Here is an 18,122-nt window from a genome sequence, read left to right as displayed (position 1 = left end):
AGCCAGTTCAGTCTTTTCTGATTAATAGTCTGAGATGCAAATCTATCGATATAGAATAGAATAGGGATGTGCATTGATTGGCATACATTCAGTTCCTTAATGTGCCTTGAAAATATTTGTGCACACAAAATTGGTTTAACACATGTAGACCTAGGAATTGATGGACATGCAAATGATTTGCATATGTTAAAAAGTTCTAAGTGAGTGTTAAATATTAAAATGAATGCGTGGAATGAATAAAAAAAAAAGCAGGAAAAAATCCAAACTAATTGAAAATGAACCCAATATTGTTGACCATTGCACAAAAGAACTGGAATGTGCATTAGTCGGAAATGAAATGAATCATATCAACAGCAATTACCGTGTAATTTCATGTTGTTTCAAATCCCAAAAGTAAGGAAAAATCCTGAAATTTGAGGGTTTTTTCTGTGTCATCAGTACTGTGAACTATTTAAGCAATAATGGCACACTATTTTGCAGTTGTGAGCACCATTTCAAAATAGTGCTCATTATTATAAAATGGTACTCACTATTGCAAAATAATGTACCCTCTTTGCTAAAATAGTACAAGCTATTGTAACATAATGAACACTATTGTGAAACAATGTGCACTACTGACAACATTGTTCTGAAAAGAAAATAAAACTGAACAAAAGGAAAAATCTTATAAAAGACAGGGTAAACTAAACAAAACTAAAATGTTTGCCCTTAACACTCTTATGTTGGAAATTAAGAAGATAAGAAAGGCCATACTGAGTCTGACCAAGACTCATTGAGCCTAAATCCTATCTTCAACAGTAGCCAGTCCGGGTTACAAGTACCCATGAAAGCACAGAAAGTAGATTTATTTCTCATAGTTGATTGTCTGGGATAACTAATAGCCCTCCCAAATCTATCTGGTTAATCATTTTTATGGACTTTTTATTCAGGAGCATGTCCAAGCCAAATGTGGAATGATAATATACATCTAGAGCAAGGATGTTCAACCTCGGGTCTCGTCTGGTCAGATTTTCAGGATTTCCACAATGAATATGCATGAGATCTCTTTGCATATGTAACCCAGATCTCACCAACCAGCTCACTTCTCCCTCTCAGACCTGGGCCACAAACTTATATATTTTCTCTTTTTTTACCAACTCACTCCTCACACCTTATCCAATCCTTCTGGTTTGAGCTTGGGCATAGGCCTAGGTTGGATAAAGATCCAGAAGGCCGTAGGATAGTAAGCTGGGCTTATTCTTGAGTATCCTTCACAGTCCAGCAGCAGCTCTTTACTTACTCTCTCTCTCTCTCTCTCTCTCTCTCTCTTAAAGGAATACTCAGGATATCAGGGGATTGCATTTTTATACAAAAACGTTACAGAACTCGGTAATGGTAGTAATTTTAAACTTCAACTTATTTGTACAGTCAGCATTTGGGTCAAGAGGTTTTGGTCCATCCAAGACTATTGGTTAGAGTCTTATCCACTATTCCAATGACTCCAGACAACTCAGAAATATGTACAAATATACAGCCCTACATAATCAAAGGCTGTGCTAATAACAGTGGTAATGGCTGTGCTGATAACAGTAGTCGTTACCAGCAAACTCCTCCAGGATCAGACCTTCTGTCTGTCCTGTCTCCCAAAGATGCATCTCACTGGGCTGCACTCTATGGTCTTACACAGGCTCTTTCCTGTTCCTGTTCGTGGGCTGGGCTTGCCTACCCAGAGCACTCCTCTGCCACAGTTACTGCCTTTGGCTGACAATAACTCCCCTTAAATCCAACCTTAGGTTATCTGGCCTTTCCAGGATACACCTTCTGCTCCTAGGGTTCTGGTGGGGGTGAAGACCACCAAAGCCATGTGCTTTAATAAACAAGAACTTTTATCATTTTCAAACTGCACCTCCCCTGACAATCATTTAACAAACCCATTTTCCTTTGCAAGTTGTTTAACAACACTCCCACCAAGGGACATCCCACACTCTTCCCCCAATCTCCCAATGACTCCAGGGAGAAAAACACCACTCAGTAATCCCTATATAATAGGGGATTACACTCTCCCCCAAGTCAGGAAAAGATGACATTCCTGCTTCCATCATAGGAAATCATCTTCCCATGTCCTCAAGGGCCAACTTTACTTCCCGCTTTATCTCTTCACCAACACATTTGTTAACACCAACATTATATTCAAACATAATCACCAGTATGTTCAACACTTACTCTTATCACTGTTACACTTATTCAGATGTTCTTTACCATAACACCATATCCATGCATTATACACTCCCAACTTTCAGTTAATATGTGTCCCTCCTTTTTTTTTCCAGACAAACATCTCACTTGCCATGTACCATTTAAGTCAGGACACCTAGATAACTTCAAAGGGTGACAAATTGCTTAAATCTTTATTCTTTTACTTCTTAATTTAAACTGTTTCCAAGTTCAACTTTCATGTTTCCCCATGTTTAAGTCAGGACACCCAGATACAGAAAGTGTGGCAACCTGCTTAAACTGTTATTCTATACACCTTCATTCCTTTGCCACAATGTGAGTCAGGGTACCTTAGGTGACACAGAGGTAGCAACCTGCTCAGCCATTTCCTTCTATTTTTTTTTTTTTAATTTCTTTCTCATGGAACAAGGTTTGTTTTTCCCACACTTTATTATCAGCCCAAGATATTTCCCTTTCTACCCCATGGTAGTTAAAGAGCAAACATTTTTAACACACAAGCAAAGTTTTATTTTGTTAACATAATTTGTCAACAACTCAAAACCTTGGGATACTATAACCAGTGGCATAGCCAGACTGCCAATTTTGGGTGGGCCTGAACCCAAAGTGGGTGGGCACAAATTTTTCTCTCTACCCCCCTCCCCCAGCAAAATTTAGTCACACTAATCAGATGCATTTGTCACACAGGGTAAAGTGCTGCTTTTCAGTGCATCAGATTTCAGACAATTTATTTAATAGCCTAACACCCTTTTCAATGAGCTTTCAGGGGCCAAAACCTCCTGCCTAAGGTCAGTATAATGCTGTTACAGTATCCTCTCCTGACCTAAGGAAGGAAGTATTGGTCTCTGAAACTTTATTAACAAAGGTACCATATTACTTTATCCTAAATTAAAAATAAATTTATTTTCTTTACCTTTGTTGTATGGCCATTTACTTTTTCTCATTGTGTTGCTCCCAGTCTCTAGATTCTGCTTTCCTTCGTTTTCGCTTAACTCTTCTGCCACAGTTTCCTGGCCATTTTCATTTTTCTCTCCTTTTTCTTTGCTTTCTTCAATATTTTTCTGCCTCTCTCTCTCTCTCTCTGTCCAGATTTAATTCATTCTTACTATCCATTCTTTAATTTCCTTCATCTACTTATGGCTTTTCATCTTTTTCTCACCCTTGTTTTCCACATGCCCCTTCCTCTTATTCTCCAGTCTTTCACTACTCTCCTTTTTCATCCTGCAGCTCTCTTCTTTCTCTCCCTATCCTTCCAGTTTCTCCCCTCTCTCTCCCCATCCTTCCAGTAGTCTCCCCTCTTTCTTTCTGCATTCTTCCATCCAGTTTCACCTCTTTCTCCCTACCCTTCCATCCAGTGTCTCCCTCTTTCTCTCCCCATCCTTCCACCCATCTACCCTCTCTCCGGATCCTTCCATCTAATGTGTCTCTCTACCTCCTTCTAACCAGTGTCTCTCTAACTCTCTACCCTTTTCTGTTCAGTGTCCCTTCTCTCTCCACATCCTTCTAGTCTCTCCCCTTTCTCTCTGCATCCTTTCATCCATCTCCCCTCTTTCTCTCCCCATCCTTCCATCTGCTTTTTCCCTCTTTCTCTCCCTATCCTTCCATCTGCTTTTTCCCTCATTCTCTCGCCATCCTTCCATCTGCTTTTTCCTTCTTTCTCGCCCCATCCTTCCATCTGCTTTTTCCCTCTCCTGATTCAGGCCCGCCAGCGCCAGCCCTAGCTCCCATTGCCGGCCACTGCTGCTTTTCCTATTGAGCAGCAGGGCCGGCGCTACAAAAAGAAGAAGTGCTCAGCTGACTGAGCTGAGCGCTAATGACAAAAAAAGTTGAAAAAAAAAAAGCGCGGCACCTCCGCAGGCAGCCTTGAGGCATTGGCTGCTGGCTCTGCAGGCTCCTCCCGTCTCTTACGTCACTGCCTCTGGAGCAACTCAGGGGCAGTGACGTAAGAGATGGGAGGAGCCTGCAGAGCCAGCAGCCAATGCCTCAAGGCTGCCTGCGGAGGTGCCGCACTTTTTTTTTTCAACTTTTTTTGTCGTTAGCACTCAGCTCAGTCAGCTGAGCGCTTCTTCTTTTTGTAGCGCCGGCCCTGCTGCTCAATAGGAAAAGCAGCAGTGGCCGGCAATGGGAGCTGGTGCTGGCGCGGGCTTGGAGGAAAAGTGGGCGGGCAGTGTCTGTGTGCTTGGGTGGGTGGGCCAGAGCTGAAATTGGGTGGGCCTGACTATAACAAACAGGAAACATGAACTTAGGCTCAACCACTGTTTTTCCAGTTCAGCTCTATCTTCCTCAGCCGCACTACTCAGGATCAGGTCTTTCCTTCCATGCCTCATCCAGTCAAGTGTGAGTTGCTTGAAAGGATCTTCCTGCATGGTTTGGGTAGGCCATTTCCTCGACACGTCTCCTGATGAATCTGTCAGTCTGATGGTTCAGCCACTGAGAAAACTCCATTCCCAATCAGCATTCTTCCAGGCCAGGCCATACTTTGCACCCTGGATCTGATTCTTCTTGACTGGGACCCCCTCCAGAGACTGGATCTCCCCCTCACACAGTCTACCAGGTCATTGCCATTCATGTGCCCCCCCTCCCGTCCACACATGGGGCAAGGGTATCAGCTGAATAACTGCCTCATTTCTGGTTGTGCCCTGGACCAGATCTCAGGGTTCGCCATCTTCTTTAGGGTTGCCCCAAGTCTCCACAGGCTCATCTCAGATCTTTCTCAGTTCCTGCATCCCTGAACCAATTTCCCTTCAACCTTCAGTGGCATCAGGGCTCAGTCTGGGTTCAGCTCTTGGGGACCTTGTCATCTCTTCCAATGCCATGGCCCCTTACTGAGCCTTCCGAGCCTTCCAGCTTTCCCTTGCTGAGTTGTTCCCAGGCGAGCGCTTTAGACCTGCATTCAGGGCACAGCCACGGGAGTAGAACGGGTTCCCTCCAAGCCTCACAGCCGTAGCACACAAATCACCCCACTGGGCTCCTATTGATACCTCCAACTTTGCTAATGGATGTTTAGGCATCATGAATTTTCTGTCAGCAGACATCCCTTTCCCTTGTGCTAATTTTTTGCTTTTTCCTCTACCATTGTGCCTGTCCCAGTGCAATACCTCTCCCAGTCCTTGTTCTGGACCTCTGCCCTCAAGCACTGCATGTGGCATCTGGTTGGATAACTGTCCAATTTATTTATTTAGATTTTGCTCACAACTTTTTCAGTAGTAGCTGAAGGTGAGTTACAGTCAGGTACACTGGATATTTCTCTGTCCCAGGACGGCTCACAATCTAATTTTATACCTGAGGCAATGGAGGGTTAAGTGACTTGCCCAACATCACAAGGAGTAGCAGTGGGATTTGAACCAGCCACCTCTGGATCAAAAGACTGGTGCTCTAACCACTTGGCCACTCCTCCACTCGTTCCCAGTATTCCACACAGCGGTTTATAATCCTGTCCGGATGCAGAAGAGTATTCAGGAGGGAGAAGAGCAGGAAGATAAATTGTTCGGAGAGCGGGCAATTGGTGCAAGTCCTACTTTAAAAGTGAAGATAAATGGGATTGAAACGCTGTGTACAGTAGACACGGGCTCTAGTGTCTCCACTCTTCTTGCCAGTTTTTTCTATCGAAACTTTGACCATACAGAACATCTGCAAGATGCTAGCCAGTTAACCCTAGTGGCGGTCAATGGAACTGATCTCCCGGTGTTAGGATACATCGACGCTGACGTCCAGTGTCTCGGGCAGTTAATTCCGGAGAGATGTATTTTCATTGTTAAGGACAACTTCCAGGGAGGTAAAGTGGAAGGTAATCCAGTACCGGGTATAATAGGGATGAACGTCCTACAACATCTGGAGGGATTGTTCAGGGACTTGTCTTGCTTTACCCTGGAGCCGGTGAAGATGGCTAGGATCCTTTCTAAAGTCTCCCAGAAGCAGCCCAAGCTGAGAGAAAACGACGGCTGGGTGAAGCTGAGGGGAAACGTGGGGCAAGTGGTTCCTGCTATGTCAGAGAAGATCCTGATAGGCAAGTGCCAGTGTGTGCGAAAAGTCTCAGCGGAATTGTTGGTGTCAGCATCCCGGAGAATCAATTTACCGGATAAAATCCTGGTTGCGAATACTCTAGTGAAGCAACATCGGGGAAATGTAGTTGTGAGGATGATCAATGTTGGAGTCCGGGACGTTACTATCAGGGGACGAACGCAAATTGCAGAAGTACATGAAGCCAAAGTGTTGACTCCTGATGAAGACTTGGAAGTGTCAGAGCCTTTGGTGGATGGCTGGGAGGAAATGTTGCCAAAAGTAAAGGTTGAGTGGGACAAGTTGACAAGTGAACAGACACTAAGTTTGAAGAGACTGCTGTGGAGGCATCGTAGAGTCTTTTCAGTGAACGATACGGATATTGGTTACTCTGACATCATCACCCATCGAATAGATACAGGAAGTGCCTGTCCGATAAAACAACCATTCAGACGGGTGTCGCCGCACCTCTTTGATCAGTTCAAGACTCATGTCCATGATCTAGTGCATCAGGGGATTTTACAAAAGAGCCACAGTCCCTGGGCTTCCCCAGCAGTGATCATCAAGAAGAAAGACGGCTCTTTAAGATTTTGTGTGGATTATAGAAAGTTGAATGCAGTGACGGTCCGGGACGCATTCCCTTTACCCCGCATAGACGAATCCCTGGATGCGTTAGGAACATCTAGGTGGTTTTCGTCCCTGTACATGACCTCGGGGTATTTTCAGCTTGGGATGGATCCACTGCAAGTGTGGGAACGGCAGCCATGATGTATTCACAAATCTTTCCCACCACTTTCCTCCAGGAACCTGTTATCTCTCAGGTCTGCCTGGCAGTTGGTGTAGCCAGTTTGCACGTTTCTTTCTGGGCGAGATTTTTTTAATGTACAGTTCTCAATCAAGTAGTCTTTTTTTTCCAGTAAGGGCACAATTTTTAAGTCCCAGGTCTGTATCAACAGTCTCTTTCAGCTTTTTCTTTATCATCCCATACCACAATTCAACACTGGGAAATCAAAATTGTAATCCTTGGTCAAAAGAAAGTCTCTCCAGCTTAAATCCAATCACCCCACATTATGGGTGCCATTTTTTATAATCAAGTCTCACTGACCAGCTCCCTCTCAGACCCCAGCCACAAACTTATATATTTTCTCTTTTCTTTAATAAATCACACCTCACACCTCATGCAGTTCTTCTGGTTCGAGCTTGTGCACAGGCTGTGGCCGGATAAAGACCTGGAAGACCATAGGATGGTAAACTGGGCTTATTCTTGAGTATCCTTCAGCAGTCCAGGAACAGCTCTTTAGTCTCTCTTTCAAAAGAATACTCAACACACCAAGGGATTGTAATTTTATGCAAAAATTTTACTGACCTTGTAAAGGTAGTAATTCCAAACTTCAACTTTTTATATGTGCAGTCAGCATTTGGTTCAAGATGTTTTGGTCAACCCAAAACTATTGGTTACAGTCGTATCCACTATTTAAACGACTCCAGATAACGACAGTTAAACTAAAATAGGAGGGGGTGGAGGTGGAGTTGACCCAGGAAAGTCACCCAGGAATGCATGGTTCAGTTTGGAGTATCCTTGAAAGATACTATTGAAACAGGACATTTAGGGAACCCCAATACATTTCACCAATGGTAAAAGAAAGCCTAGAGTTTTAAAGAATAAAGCAGGGTAAAGGATGCATGGTAACATAGTAGATGACGGCAGAAAAAGACCTGCACGGTCCATCCAGTCTGCCCAACAAGATAAACTCATGTGCTACTTTTTGTGTATACCCTACTTTGATTTGTACCTGTCCTCTTCAGGGCACAGACCATATAAGTCTGCCGAGCACTATCCCCGCCTCTCAACCACCAGTCCCGCCTCCCACCACCGGCTCTGGCACAGACCGTATAAGTTTGCTCAGCACTATCCCCACCTCCCAACCACCGGCTCTGCCACCCAATCTCGGCTAAGCTCCTGAGGATCCATTCCTTCTGAACAGGATTCCTGCATGTACTGCTTCCATTGCAAGCAAACAGATCTCATGAATACTCATTGTGTAAATTTTGATAACCCAGTTGGTTTGTGCCCTCGAGGACCAAAGTTGCCCACTCCTGCTATATCATCTGAATGTTCAGTTCGCTTCCTTGAACATTATTCCCAACAACTTCTAAGCAGCTTGTAGATGCAAGAAAAAACACAGTTTGAAGTGCTTGTATACAAATACTAGAAGTCTAAAATATAAGATGGGAAAGTTAGAGTATATAGCACTAAATAATGAGGTAGATATAATAGGCATCTCAGAGACTTGGTGGAAGGAGGACAATCAGTGGGACACTGTGTTAACAGGATACAAATTATGTTCCAATGATAGAGGGGATCAAGTCAGAGGGGGTTGCACTATATGATAAAAAGAGGAAATTGAGTCAAACAAAATAAACATTCTATACATGAAACAAATAGCAGTGTGAAATCATTATGGATAGAAATTCCATGTGTGAAGGAGAGGAGTTTTTTTTGTAGGACTGTACTACCATCCACCTAGACAGAACGAACAGAAAGATGAAGACATGTTCACAGAAATTAGGAAAGCTGGCAAATTGTGCAATATTATAATAATGGGTATTTTCAATTACCCCAATATTGATTGGATAAATGTTACATCAGAGAGCACCAGGGATATAAAACTCCTAGATGTAATAAACGACTACTACTTGGAGCAACTGGTCAAGGAACTGACAAAAGGTGGAACCATTTTAGATCTAGTCCTTAGTGGAATGCAGGGCATAGTACAAGAGGTAATGGTGTTGGATCCACTGGGAAACAGTGATCATAACATGATCAAGTTTGAGCTGCCATCTGGAATGAACTCACAAAGGAGATAAGTAAAGCAGGTTTTCTGTAAATGGTCTATTGAAACCCAGTCCAGAGAGTGATGATAAAGATTCCTGCAGTCTTTGCCCTCTCCATTTTTTCCCAGTACCTCATTTCTCTCTGGTTTGTAGCTAATTTCCTCTTCCTCTCCTCTACCTGCTATGTTATCATTGTGCTTTCACCTACAGTCCTCCATTTTATTATGGCACAGTTTCTCAGGGTAATTTAGATAAACTATATGTTTGTGTTATGCTATACTTTCTGTTTTTGGTATGCATGATGAATCCTATCTTTAAATTTTCCTTTTTCTCCTTTTCTGCATTTGTGGTTCACTATCCAGCTCATTTTCGAAAGTGATCGCCAGCCATCTTCCGACATAAATCGGGAGATGGCCGGCGAGCTCAGAAAAGCGGTGAAATCGGTATAATCGAAAGCTGCTTTTTTGACAGCATCACCGCTTTCCCGTCGCCTCACCGGCAAAAGTTCAAAGGGGCGGGTCGCCAGCAACGCGAAGGAGGGACATGGGCATGGGCGTGGCTACCAGATGGCCAGCTTTCACGGATAATGAAAAAAAAAGCGGCGTTAAGCAGTATTTTGCTGGGTTTACTTGGTCCTTTTATTTTCACGACCAAGGCTCAAAAAGGTGCCCCAACTGACCAGATGACCACTGGAGGGAATGGGGGATGACCTCCCTGTACTCCCCCAGTGGTCACCAACCCCCTCCCACATGAAAAATAAAATTAAAGCACTGTTTTGCCAGCCTCTATGTCAGCCTCAAATGTCATACCCAGGTCCCTGACAGAAGTATGCAAGTCCCTGGAGCAGTTTTTAATGGATGCAGTGCACTTCAGGCAGGCAGACCCTGGTCCATCCCCCCTACCTGTTACACTTGTGGTGCTAAGTGTGGAGTCCTCCAAACCCTCCCAAAACCCACTGTACCCACATGTAAGTGCCCCCCTTCACCCATAAGGGCTATGGTAATGGAGTAGAGGTGTGGGGAGTGGGTTTGGGGAGGATTTGGGGGGCTCAGCACCCAAGGTAAGGGAGCTATGCACCTGGGAGCTTTTTATTATTTTTTAAACATTTTTAGAAGTGCCTCCTAGGGTTCCCTGGCATGTGAAGTGGACCAGTGCACTAAAAATGCTGGCTCCTTCCACGACCAAATGCCTTGGATTTTGCCGGGTTTGAGATGGCCGGCATTTTTTTCCATTATCGCTAAAAAACAAAACTGGCGATCTCAAACCCGGCGAACTCTGGCATTTGGCCGAGCTAAACCGTATTATCGAAAAAAAAGATGGCCAGCCATTTTTTTCGATAATACGGTTCTGGCCAGCTGTTGCGCCGGCGATCTATTTCGCCGGCAACGTTCGATTATGCCCCTCCACGGTGCTCAGATTTTGAAAATCATGGGGTTAAATGCTCTTGCAAACATGATTTGGTTCTGACTTTTGATTTAACATGCAGTCCTCCTGTCTGGAACTCTTTACTGGAGGATGATAACAGTGGTTAGCGTATCTGGGTTTAAAAAAAATGTTTAGACAAGTTCGTGGAGGAAAGGTTTGTAGTCTGCTATTGAGATAGACATAGGGAAGCCACTGCTTTTGCTGGGAAGAAACAACACCATTCAGTAATCCCTATATAGGACCAGATTCTATATATCACGCCTAAAATATCAATGCCGAAACAAAATACGCCTAGATGTATTCTATAAAGTATGCCTAAATTTAGGCATACTTTACAGAATAAAACTAAATTTCCGCATGGTTTATAGAATACACTGAGCACCTATCCATGTGACTAAATTTAGTCACGGGTAGTTACGCCAAGTAAAACTTGGTGTAAATACCGATGCATAAATTGGGCGCAGACCAACTGTATTCAGTAACAACACACATAGATTTTAGAAATGCCTATGACCTGCTCATTCCACACCCACGGCCAAACCCCCTTTTCAACTATGCGACTGAGAATTTACATGCATTATATTATAGATTATGCTTAGACAGTTCTTCATGTAAATTTAATTAATGCTAATTAGTGTCAATACTTGTTTGTTAAGTGGCAATTATTGGCACTGACTGGTTTGTTAACTAGTTAAGTTGTGTGTGCAAATCTAGAATATGACTGGATTTGCAGATGCAACTTAAGTCACGCTATATAGAATCCTGGGGATAATGGGGGATTTACATATACAATGGAGGCAGTTCATGCAAATAGATCTCATGCATATTCAGTGGGCATGAAAATCTGACTGGATTGTGGGCCTCGAGGACAGAGTTTGGACACCCATGATCTAGAGTTACTGTGTGCTGCCATGTTAGTGTGCCCTAATACCTCTAACAAGCATTATTAGTATAAAGGTGCTCAAATTTGCATAAAGTAGAACCTGCTGTAAAATAATGCCTCATCCATGAAGTTATCTAATCGTTTTACATTTTAACTTTTTGTTTACTTTCTCCAACAGGACTGCACCCAAAACTCAATACACAGGATGTTCTGTACATGAAAACAATAATGGTCAAGCAGCTTTTGAAAATCCCATGTATGATACAAATGCAAAGACGGCAGAAGGGAAAGCTGTACGATTTGACCCCAACTTGAACACAGTCTGCACAATGGTATAATGTGACCATGCTTTATCACTTTCAGAAATATGGAAATCAAGACACTACACAGTGCACTTTTAGTTCACTGGTCCAAGTAAAGCACATTTTCAGGATCTAGTGGGTCACCTTTGCCTGATGACTGATGGGACAGAATTCTTCTTCATGCATTACCGTGAAGAGTTTGGAAGAAAATCAGCTGCACTCCAAGAGTGCTTTCTCACAATTTATTTTCTTTTTCTGAAAAAGGAGATTATTCTAAGAACACAAACTTATTTGCATATATCGGAGGAGCATCCATTATCAGTATTTCTGTGCTTTTATAAACTATAATAGAGGGACTGGGTTAAAACAGCAAAAACATATAGGGTAGAAAATAAGAGCTAAGCTTACAGGAGACACTAATTTTCAGGCATTTGGAACAGTCATGAGATACAGGCATCACTGTCATTCTCATAAGTGGTATCTTCAGATGTATACCCTTTTATTTAAACCTTTTTATAAGATACTTTGGGGATTTTTTTTATGGTTGCACTGTTGCCCTTAGTACAATTATACTACAACGATGAGGTTTCCCCCACAAAAATCAAGTCTTGGTCAACAATTTCAGATATTCAGTCCTTTTAATTGTTCCTATGTTTCTTTGTCATTGCCTCCATCTTAATTTCCACTCTTCAGTTGACAAAATGGCATGTGTAGATAGTTAAGGGGCTCTGCTGCCTGTAGATTTATCTAGTGTGGAGTTCGCCAGTATACACTAATGCTTCTGTGAAGTGCATAATTTAAGAAACTATGCTCCCATTTTACTGAAAATAATTTAGAAGCGTATGACCCATCACTCCAAATCAATTTTTGATTAATTTCTGCTATCCACATCACTCCAAACTAATGCTGGAATGCAGAAATATTAGGAAAAAAAAGCTAGCAGAAATTGAACAAAAATCATGCCACTTTTCAAAACTTATTTACATTATCCTTGCAAACAGAGATATTTCTGATAGTACTATTAACATAGATCTCATACCTGAATGGGAATGTCAACAAGGTGTGGTTAGGTATTAATCTGCCACCACCTGTGCAAGGACAGACCTTTATATTCTTCAACCAGACTTGCTTCTTACGCAATAACATAAATCATCTTTCTGATAGGGCAGTGTATCAGTAACTATGAATGTTAGTGAAATGTTTAAGGGGCCCTTTTACTAAGCTGTGTAAGCATCTACGTGCGCCCAACGTGCACCAAAATGGAGTTACCGCTCGACTACCGCATGGCTTTTGCGGTAATTTCATTTTTGGCGTATGTCTGATATGCGCGTCTGAAAAATATTTTTTTTATTTTCGGGCGCACGTAATAGACATATGCTAAGTGGCATTTGGCATGCGTAGGTCATTATCGCCTGGTTAACGTCTGAGTCTTTACCGCTAGGTCAATGGCTGGCAGTAAGGTCTCAGACCCAAAATGGACGTGTGGCAATTTTGATTTTGCCGCAAGTCCATTTTCGGCAAAAGAAACTTTTTTTACAGGTGCGCTAAAAATGTATTGACGCACACCCACAACCTGCGCCTACACTACCGTAAGCATTTTTCAGTGCGCCTTAGTAAAAGGACCCCTGGGTTAGCAACACTAAATAAACCTTTATAAGGCAAAAGTCCCATGAGGCCATTTTTTGAAATAGAAAATCTATGAGATGAGCATCCTTGAATAATCCAAATGCAGATGTGTATCAGATTGGCTACTATAAGAGAACTGTGAGCTGTGAAAAATAAACACGAATTCTTTTATGCAATACAATTCATTCTATGACCAATGCTAGCTATACTCTTACACAGGTTTCAAGGTAAATTCATACAGTAAAATATGCTAATTTACAATGAATATTACATTTTAAACAACACATTTCAGCTCTTTCATAACACTTGTAGTGGCTTATTTAACATGTTCTGTTAATCCACTCGGGCTGATTCACTATTGTGCACTAAACTGCCATAACAGTTAATGCACATTATTAGTGAACAGACACTTTTCTACAAGAAATGGGACTACGGCAAATAAAATACATTAAATGATACCATGGGTTAGTACTACACATTAGCAAATAAACTTGTAAATTAGTAAATTGGCCCCATAATTTGGTACACATTTGTATCATTATTTTTCCAGCTTCTTGAATGATTGACTTTGCATTTGAATTCTAAAGGAAACAGATCATTTCTATTAATTTTTAGTAACTGTTATATGTTTCATTATCTCTGAGACCCCGATGCTCAAAATTTGGGGGCTGTAACAGAACAGCGCCAAAAAATACCTTCTCAATGCTCAATTCTAATAGTATGCTAATAGTATGCAATGCTAATAGTATTCTCAATGCTAATAGCATGAATTGAACATCGGGAAGTTAAGATGGATGAATGTGCCTGGTACATGCACACAAGAGTTGTGCACATGCCCAGTCAAACTGGAGAGAAGGAGCCTGCATGGAGGAGTGGAGGCATTGGGTGGCTGGAAAGTGTGTACAGTTACTTACATGGGAAATATTAAAATTTAGCCAGATGTAAAACTTAATCAGAAAAGGATGCTGAGTTCAAATTAACAGATCCTGCAGGAGAAAATATTACTTCCATAAAGAGCTGTGTGCCACATACAGCAAGCTCCCTTTCTTCTCTCAGTATTATTACCGACAGGTGCTTTGGTGATCCTGAGCACCCCCCCCCCCCCCCCCACCGAAACACCCTAATGCCAGCTCAGAGCCAGTGTTAGATTTTCGGCAGTAAGGCAGCTTTGCTTTTCTATGAAGTTCTTTCAGCATTGAGAGGGAATGGATAATGACCTAATTTGCATGCTATTTGCAGTAGTGTTTCCCGTTAGCATTTCTCCCATGCTAGAGCCCCTTTGAACATAACTGTGCATCCTAATGCCTAATTACCTCTAGCACAGACATTAGATTTTGAGCATCTCCCCCTCAGTGTGTAGAGTGGTTTGGATAGCCTTTTCGGGATTATCCAAAGATATATTTATCTCATTAAGGGGCCTATTTACTAACGTGCTATGATTTTGCATCTGTTATCCTTTGAAGCTGCAAACACCTCTACATTAACTGGTGGGAGAGTGCCCAGCATTTTAGAGAAGGCAGTTGGACAGTTAACACAGACCAATAATCTCTATTATTCATTAATGGCACATGAGGAATACAGTCATTTAAATGTGCGGCAATGATCTCCCGATTAATTGCAAGGCAGAGTTCCCATCTATTTGTTGCCTATACCACATCCCCTAAAGGAACTTCCTCATTAGATATTTAGTGCAGCAATTAGTGTGTGCTAACAGTTCATATAGGGATAGATTCTATATATGGTGCCAAAAGATATCTGCTTAAATGGTATTCTATAAGCTGCGCCTAACGTTTGACGCGGATTATAGAATAAAGGCTTAAGCTGGCATGTTGTGTGTAAATTTAGGTGCCGCCATTTGTACCAGTGAAAACATGGCGCAAATACCTGAGTCTAAATTTACATATGGAGCACCATTATTCTGTAATTATGTGTGTAACTCAAAACCACACCCCCGATCCACCCCAAAATGCTCATGAGTCTCCCATTTCCAATCCCCCTTTTTTTTGACAGTGTGTAAATTTTAGGTGTGGATCATGCCTAAATCCTAATCAAATCTAATTAGTGCCAATAATTTCTCATTATTCTATAAACTTGTGTACGCAAATCATGGAATGTACCTAAATTTGTGCACACAATTTTTGGCAACCTTTATAGAATCAGGATAGCCCTGGTTTGTTACTATGCATTAAAAGCCATGTTAAATACCTAACACAACTTATAAAAATAACCTCTAATGTGTCTGTTTACTGACAGACTGCCTAACGTATTCATTGAATATAGGCATAAGTTGCACCAGTTGTCAAAATGAAAGTTTGGGCACACTTTCATTATGAAAATCATCCCAGGCAAAGTACCTGTGGACATTTGCATTGGCTATGTAGTATGCACAAATGTCTTAGCTTATTTTACATACATGTATGAGCATAAAGGCTATTTGTGCTACCATCCAGCTCCAAGGAATGTTTCTGATCAGTTGAGGCAAACCTTTACACATATACAGTAGATTGCATATGCAGAAGGGCAATTTGATAAAAAACCTAGTTCTTTCTGTTATCTGCAGAAATACCTTGTAATATTGTCCCCTAAGGGCCAATAATTCTTTACTGGTGGAAAGTATGCTTATTTTTTACCTGTGGTTTTTGGACCAATTTTCAAAGGAAAAGTATGCAAGGACTTTCCCTTTGAAAATTGCCACAGTGTATCTGCTTTCCTTTGCCTAAAACTTTGCTAGTAAAATGTGCATGTAATTTGAAATTGCCCCTTTCCGTGTGAACGTTTCCTTACCCTATCTAAACACGCTTCCAGGAACCCATCCATTTAATGTGGCTAAATGCAAGTAACATAGTAAGTGATGGCAGATAAAGACCTGAACGGTCCATCCAGTCTGCCCAACTGTCACACTCATTAACAATTCATGATTAAATCAGCAATGAATTTGATGTAAAATACTTGATCATGGTCTTTCTTTGGCATTTCTGGGACATAGACCATAAAAGTTCACCCGGCCCTGTCATAGAAACTTAGAAACGTGGCGGCAGATAAGAGCCAAATGACCCATCCAGTCTGCCCACCCACAACAACCACTATCTCCTCCTTTCCCTAAGAGATCCCACAAGCTTTTACCGTGCTTTCTGAAATTCAGACACAGTCCTCATCTACAGCACGATTTCACGTGTCCACCACCCTTTTTGTGAAAAAGTATTTCCTTAGATTACTCCTGAGCCTGTAACCTCTTAACTTCATCCTGTGTCCTCTCATTCCAGAGTGTTCCTTCATTTGAAAGAGCCTCACCTCCTGTGCCTTAATGCCACAGAGGTATTTAAACGTCTCTATCATATCCTCTTCCCCCCACCTTTCTTCCAAAATATACTAATTGAGAGTCTTAAATCTGTCCCAATACGCTTTATGAAAGTGGACACTGACTAATTTAGAAGCTGCCTTCTGGACCGTCTCCAAGCTGAAGAGCCCTTTCCTCAAATGGGAGGAGTTCCATCCCCTTTATCATTTTGGTCACTCTTCTTTGAATCTTTTCTAACTCTGCTACATCTTTTTTGAGATACTGCAACCAGAACTGAATGTAATACTCAAGGTGAGGTCTTACCATGGAGTGATACAGAAGCATTATATAGTATACATGAAAAAGACATTAATCCTTATTAAAGAAGTAATAATGGTTCATATATTATGAGATCAAAATGCAGCCAGAGATAGCTCTTAGGGCAGACCAGCAAATAAAACTGTTTGCTATTCAAAGCTGTAGCAGAGGTTGTACAGGAGGCCAAAGGGCAGATTTCCATTAAAGAGAGGGATCTTTATAAGGAGATGTGGAAAAAATAATATTAGCTGCTAACTTGAAATGTATCCCTTAGTTTGAGGAAGATGTTCAGTGTTTGGATATATTGTGTATCCAGGAAATAGCTTCTAGAGGAACACCTTGCCATGCTATTTATCACACATCCACCAAATTCTAAGTTGCATCTGACATCCCTTCATTTACATGTAACTTTAGCATCTACATGGTGACATTGCTTGATATTGCTAAGCCATTAAGGGTCAAGTTTATAAAGGGCACTAAAAGTTAGGTGCTCAAAATCTAGTGCTAAGCTAGTATCCTATAACAGCAAATTTGTGCACCTAATCTCTTACAGAATTCAAGCCTATTAGCCCCTTAATTCTATAAAAGTTGCCAAAAATTGAGCATGCACCCAATTTTGGGTGCACACCCAGTTTCCATGCACAATTTAATTGGATAATGAGCTAATTAGAGAATAGACTTTTTAACAAGCAATTATTGGTACTAATTAGATTTAATTGGAACTTACACGCATAAATTTAGACACAGGATCTATGCCTAAATTTTATGCATGAGCACAAAAAAAAAAAAATAATAGGGTGCAGGAATAGGAGGGTCATGGGTGGAATGGAAGCATTCCTAGCATTTACACACATTGTTATAGGATATGGGGGATATGTGCCAATTTAGACACATACATTTGCATTATATCTTAGTTGGTGCAAATTTCCAAACCTAAAGTTAGGTACGAGTTCTGGGCATAAGCACTATTCTATAAACCACATCAAACTTTAAGAGCAGCTTATAGAATAGCACTTTTTTCATTGCCATATATAGAATTCACCCCTAGGCGCCTACATTTAGGCTGCACCACTTAAGATTGCTCTATGGCAGGAGTAAATGGCCACACCTAAAAGCAAGCATCTAACTGATAATATTCAATAAAGCATGTTCCCCTTCCATGTGAACACTCTGTTGTGCTCTCATACTAGAACACTTAGGTGCCAAATTATAGAATATCACCTACATGCACTTAGGTGTCTAACCT

The 18,122-nt window shown here is 41.6% G+C and overlaps 1 protein-coding gene across 1 annotated transcript in view; it reads left to right on the top strand.

Annotated features, from left to right (window-relative positions):
- CSMD3 (CUB and Sushi multiple domains 3) overlaps window positions 1–11,691 on the top strand; it is a 2,043,988-nt gene extending 2,032,297 nt beyond the window's left edge. Inside the window, exon 71 of the mRNA XM_030189879.1 lies at window positions 11,532–11,691. Within this exon, the coding sequence (XP_030045739.1) occupies window positions 11,532–11,691 (160 nt within the window). The remainder of the gene's footprint in view (window positions 1–11,531) is intronic.
- Window positions 11,692–18,122: the final 6,431 nt, after the last annotated feature.

Source organism: Microcaecilia unicolor, chromosome 1 (genome assembly GCF_901765095.1).
Source record: "Microcaecilia unicolor chromosome 1, aMicUni1.1, whole genome shotgun sequence".
Classification (NCBI taxonomy): Eukaryota; Metazoa; Chordata; class Amphibia; order Gymnophiona; family Siphonopidae; genus Microcaecilia; species Microcaecilia unicolor.
This window is presented reverse-complemented; position numbering and strand designations above follow the sequence as displayed.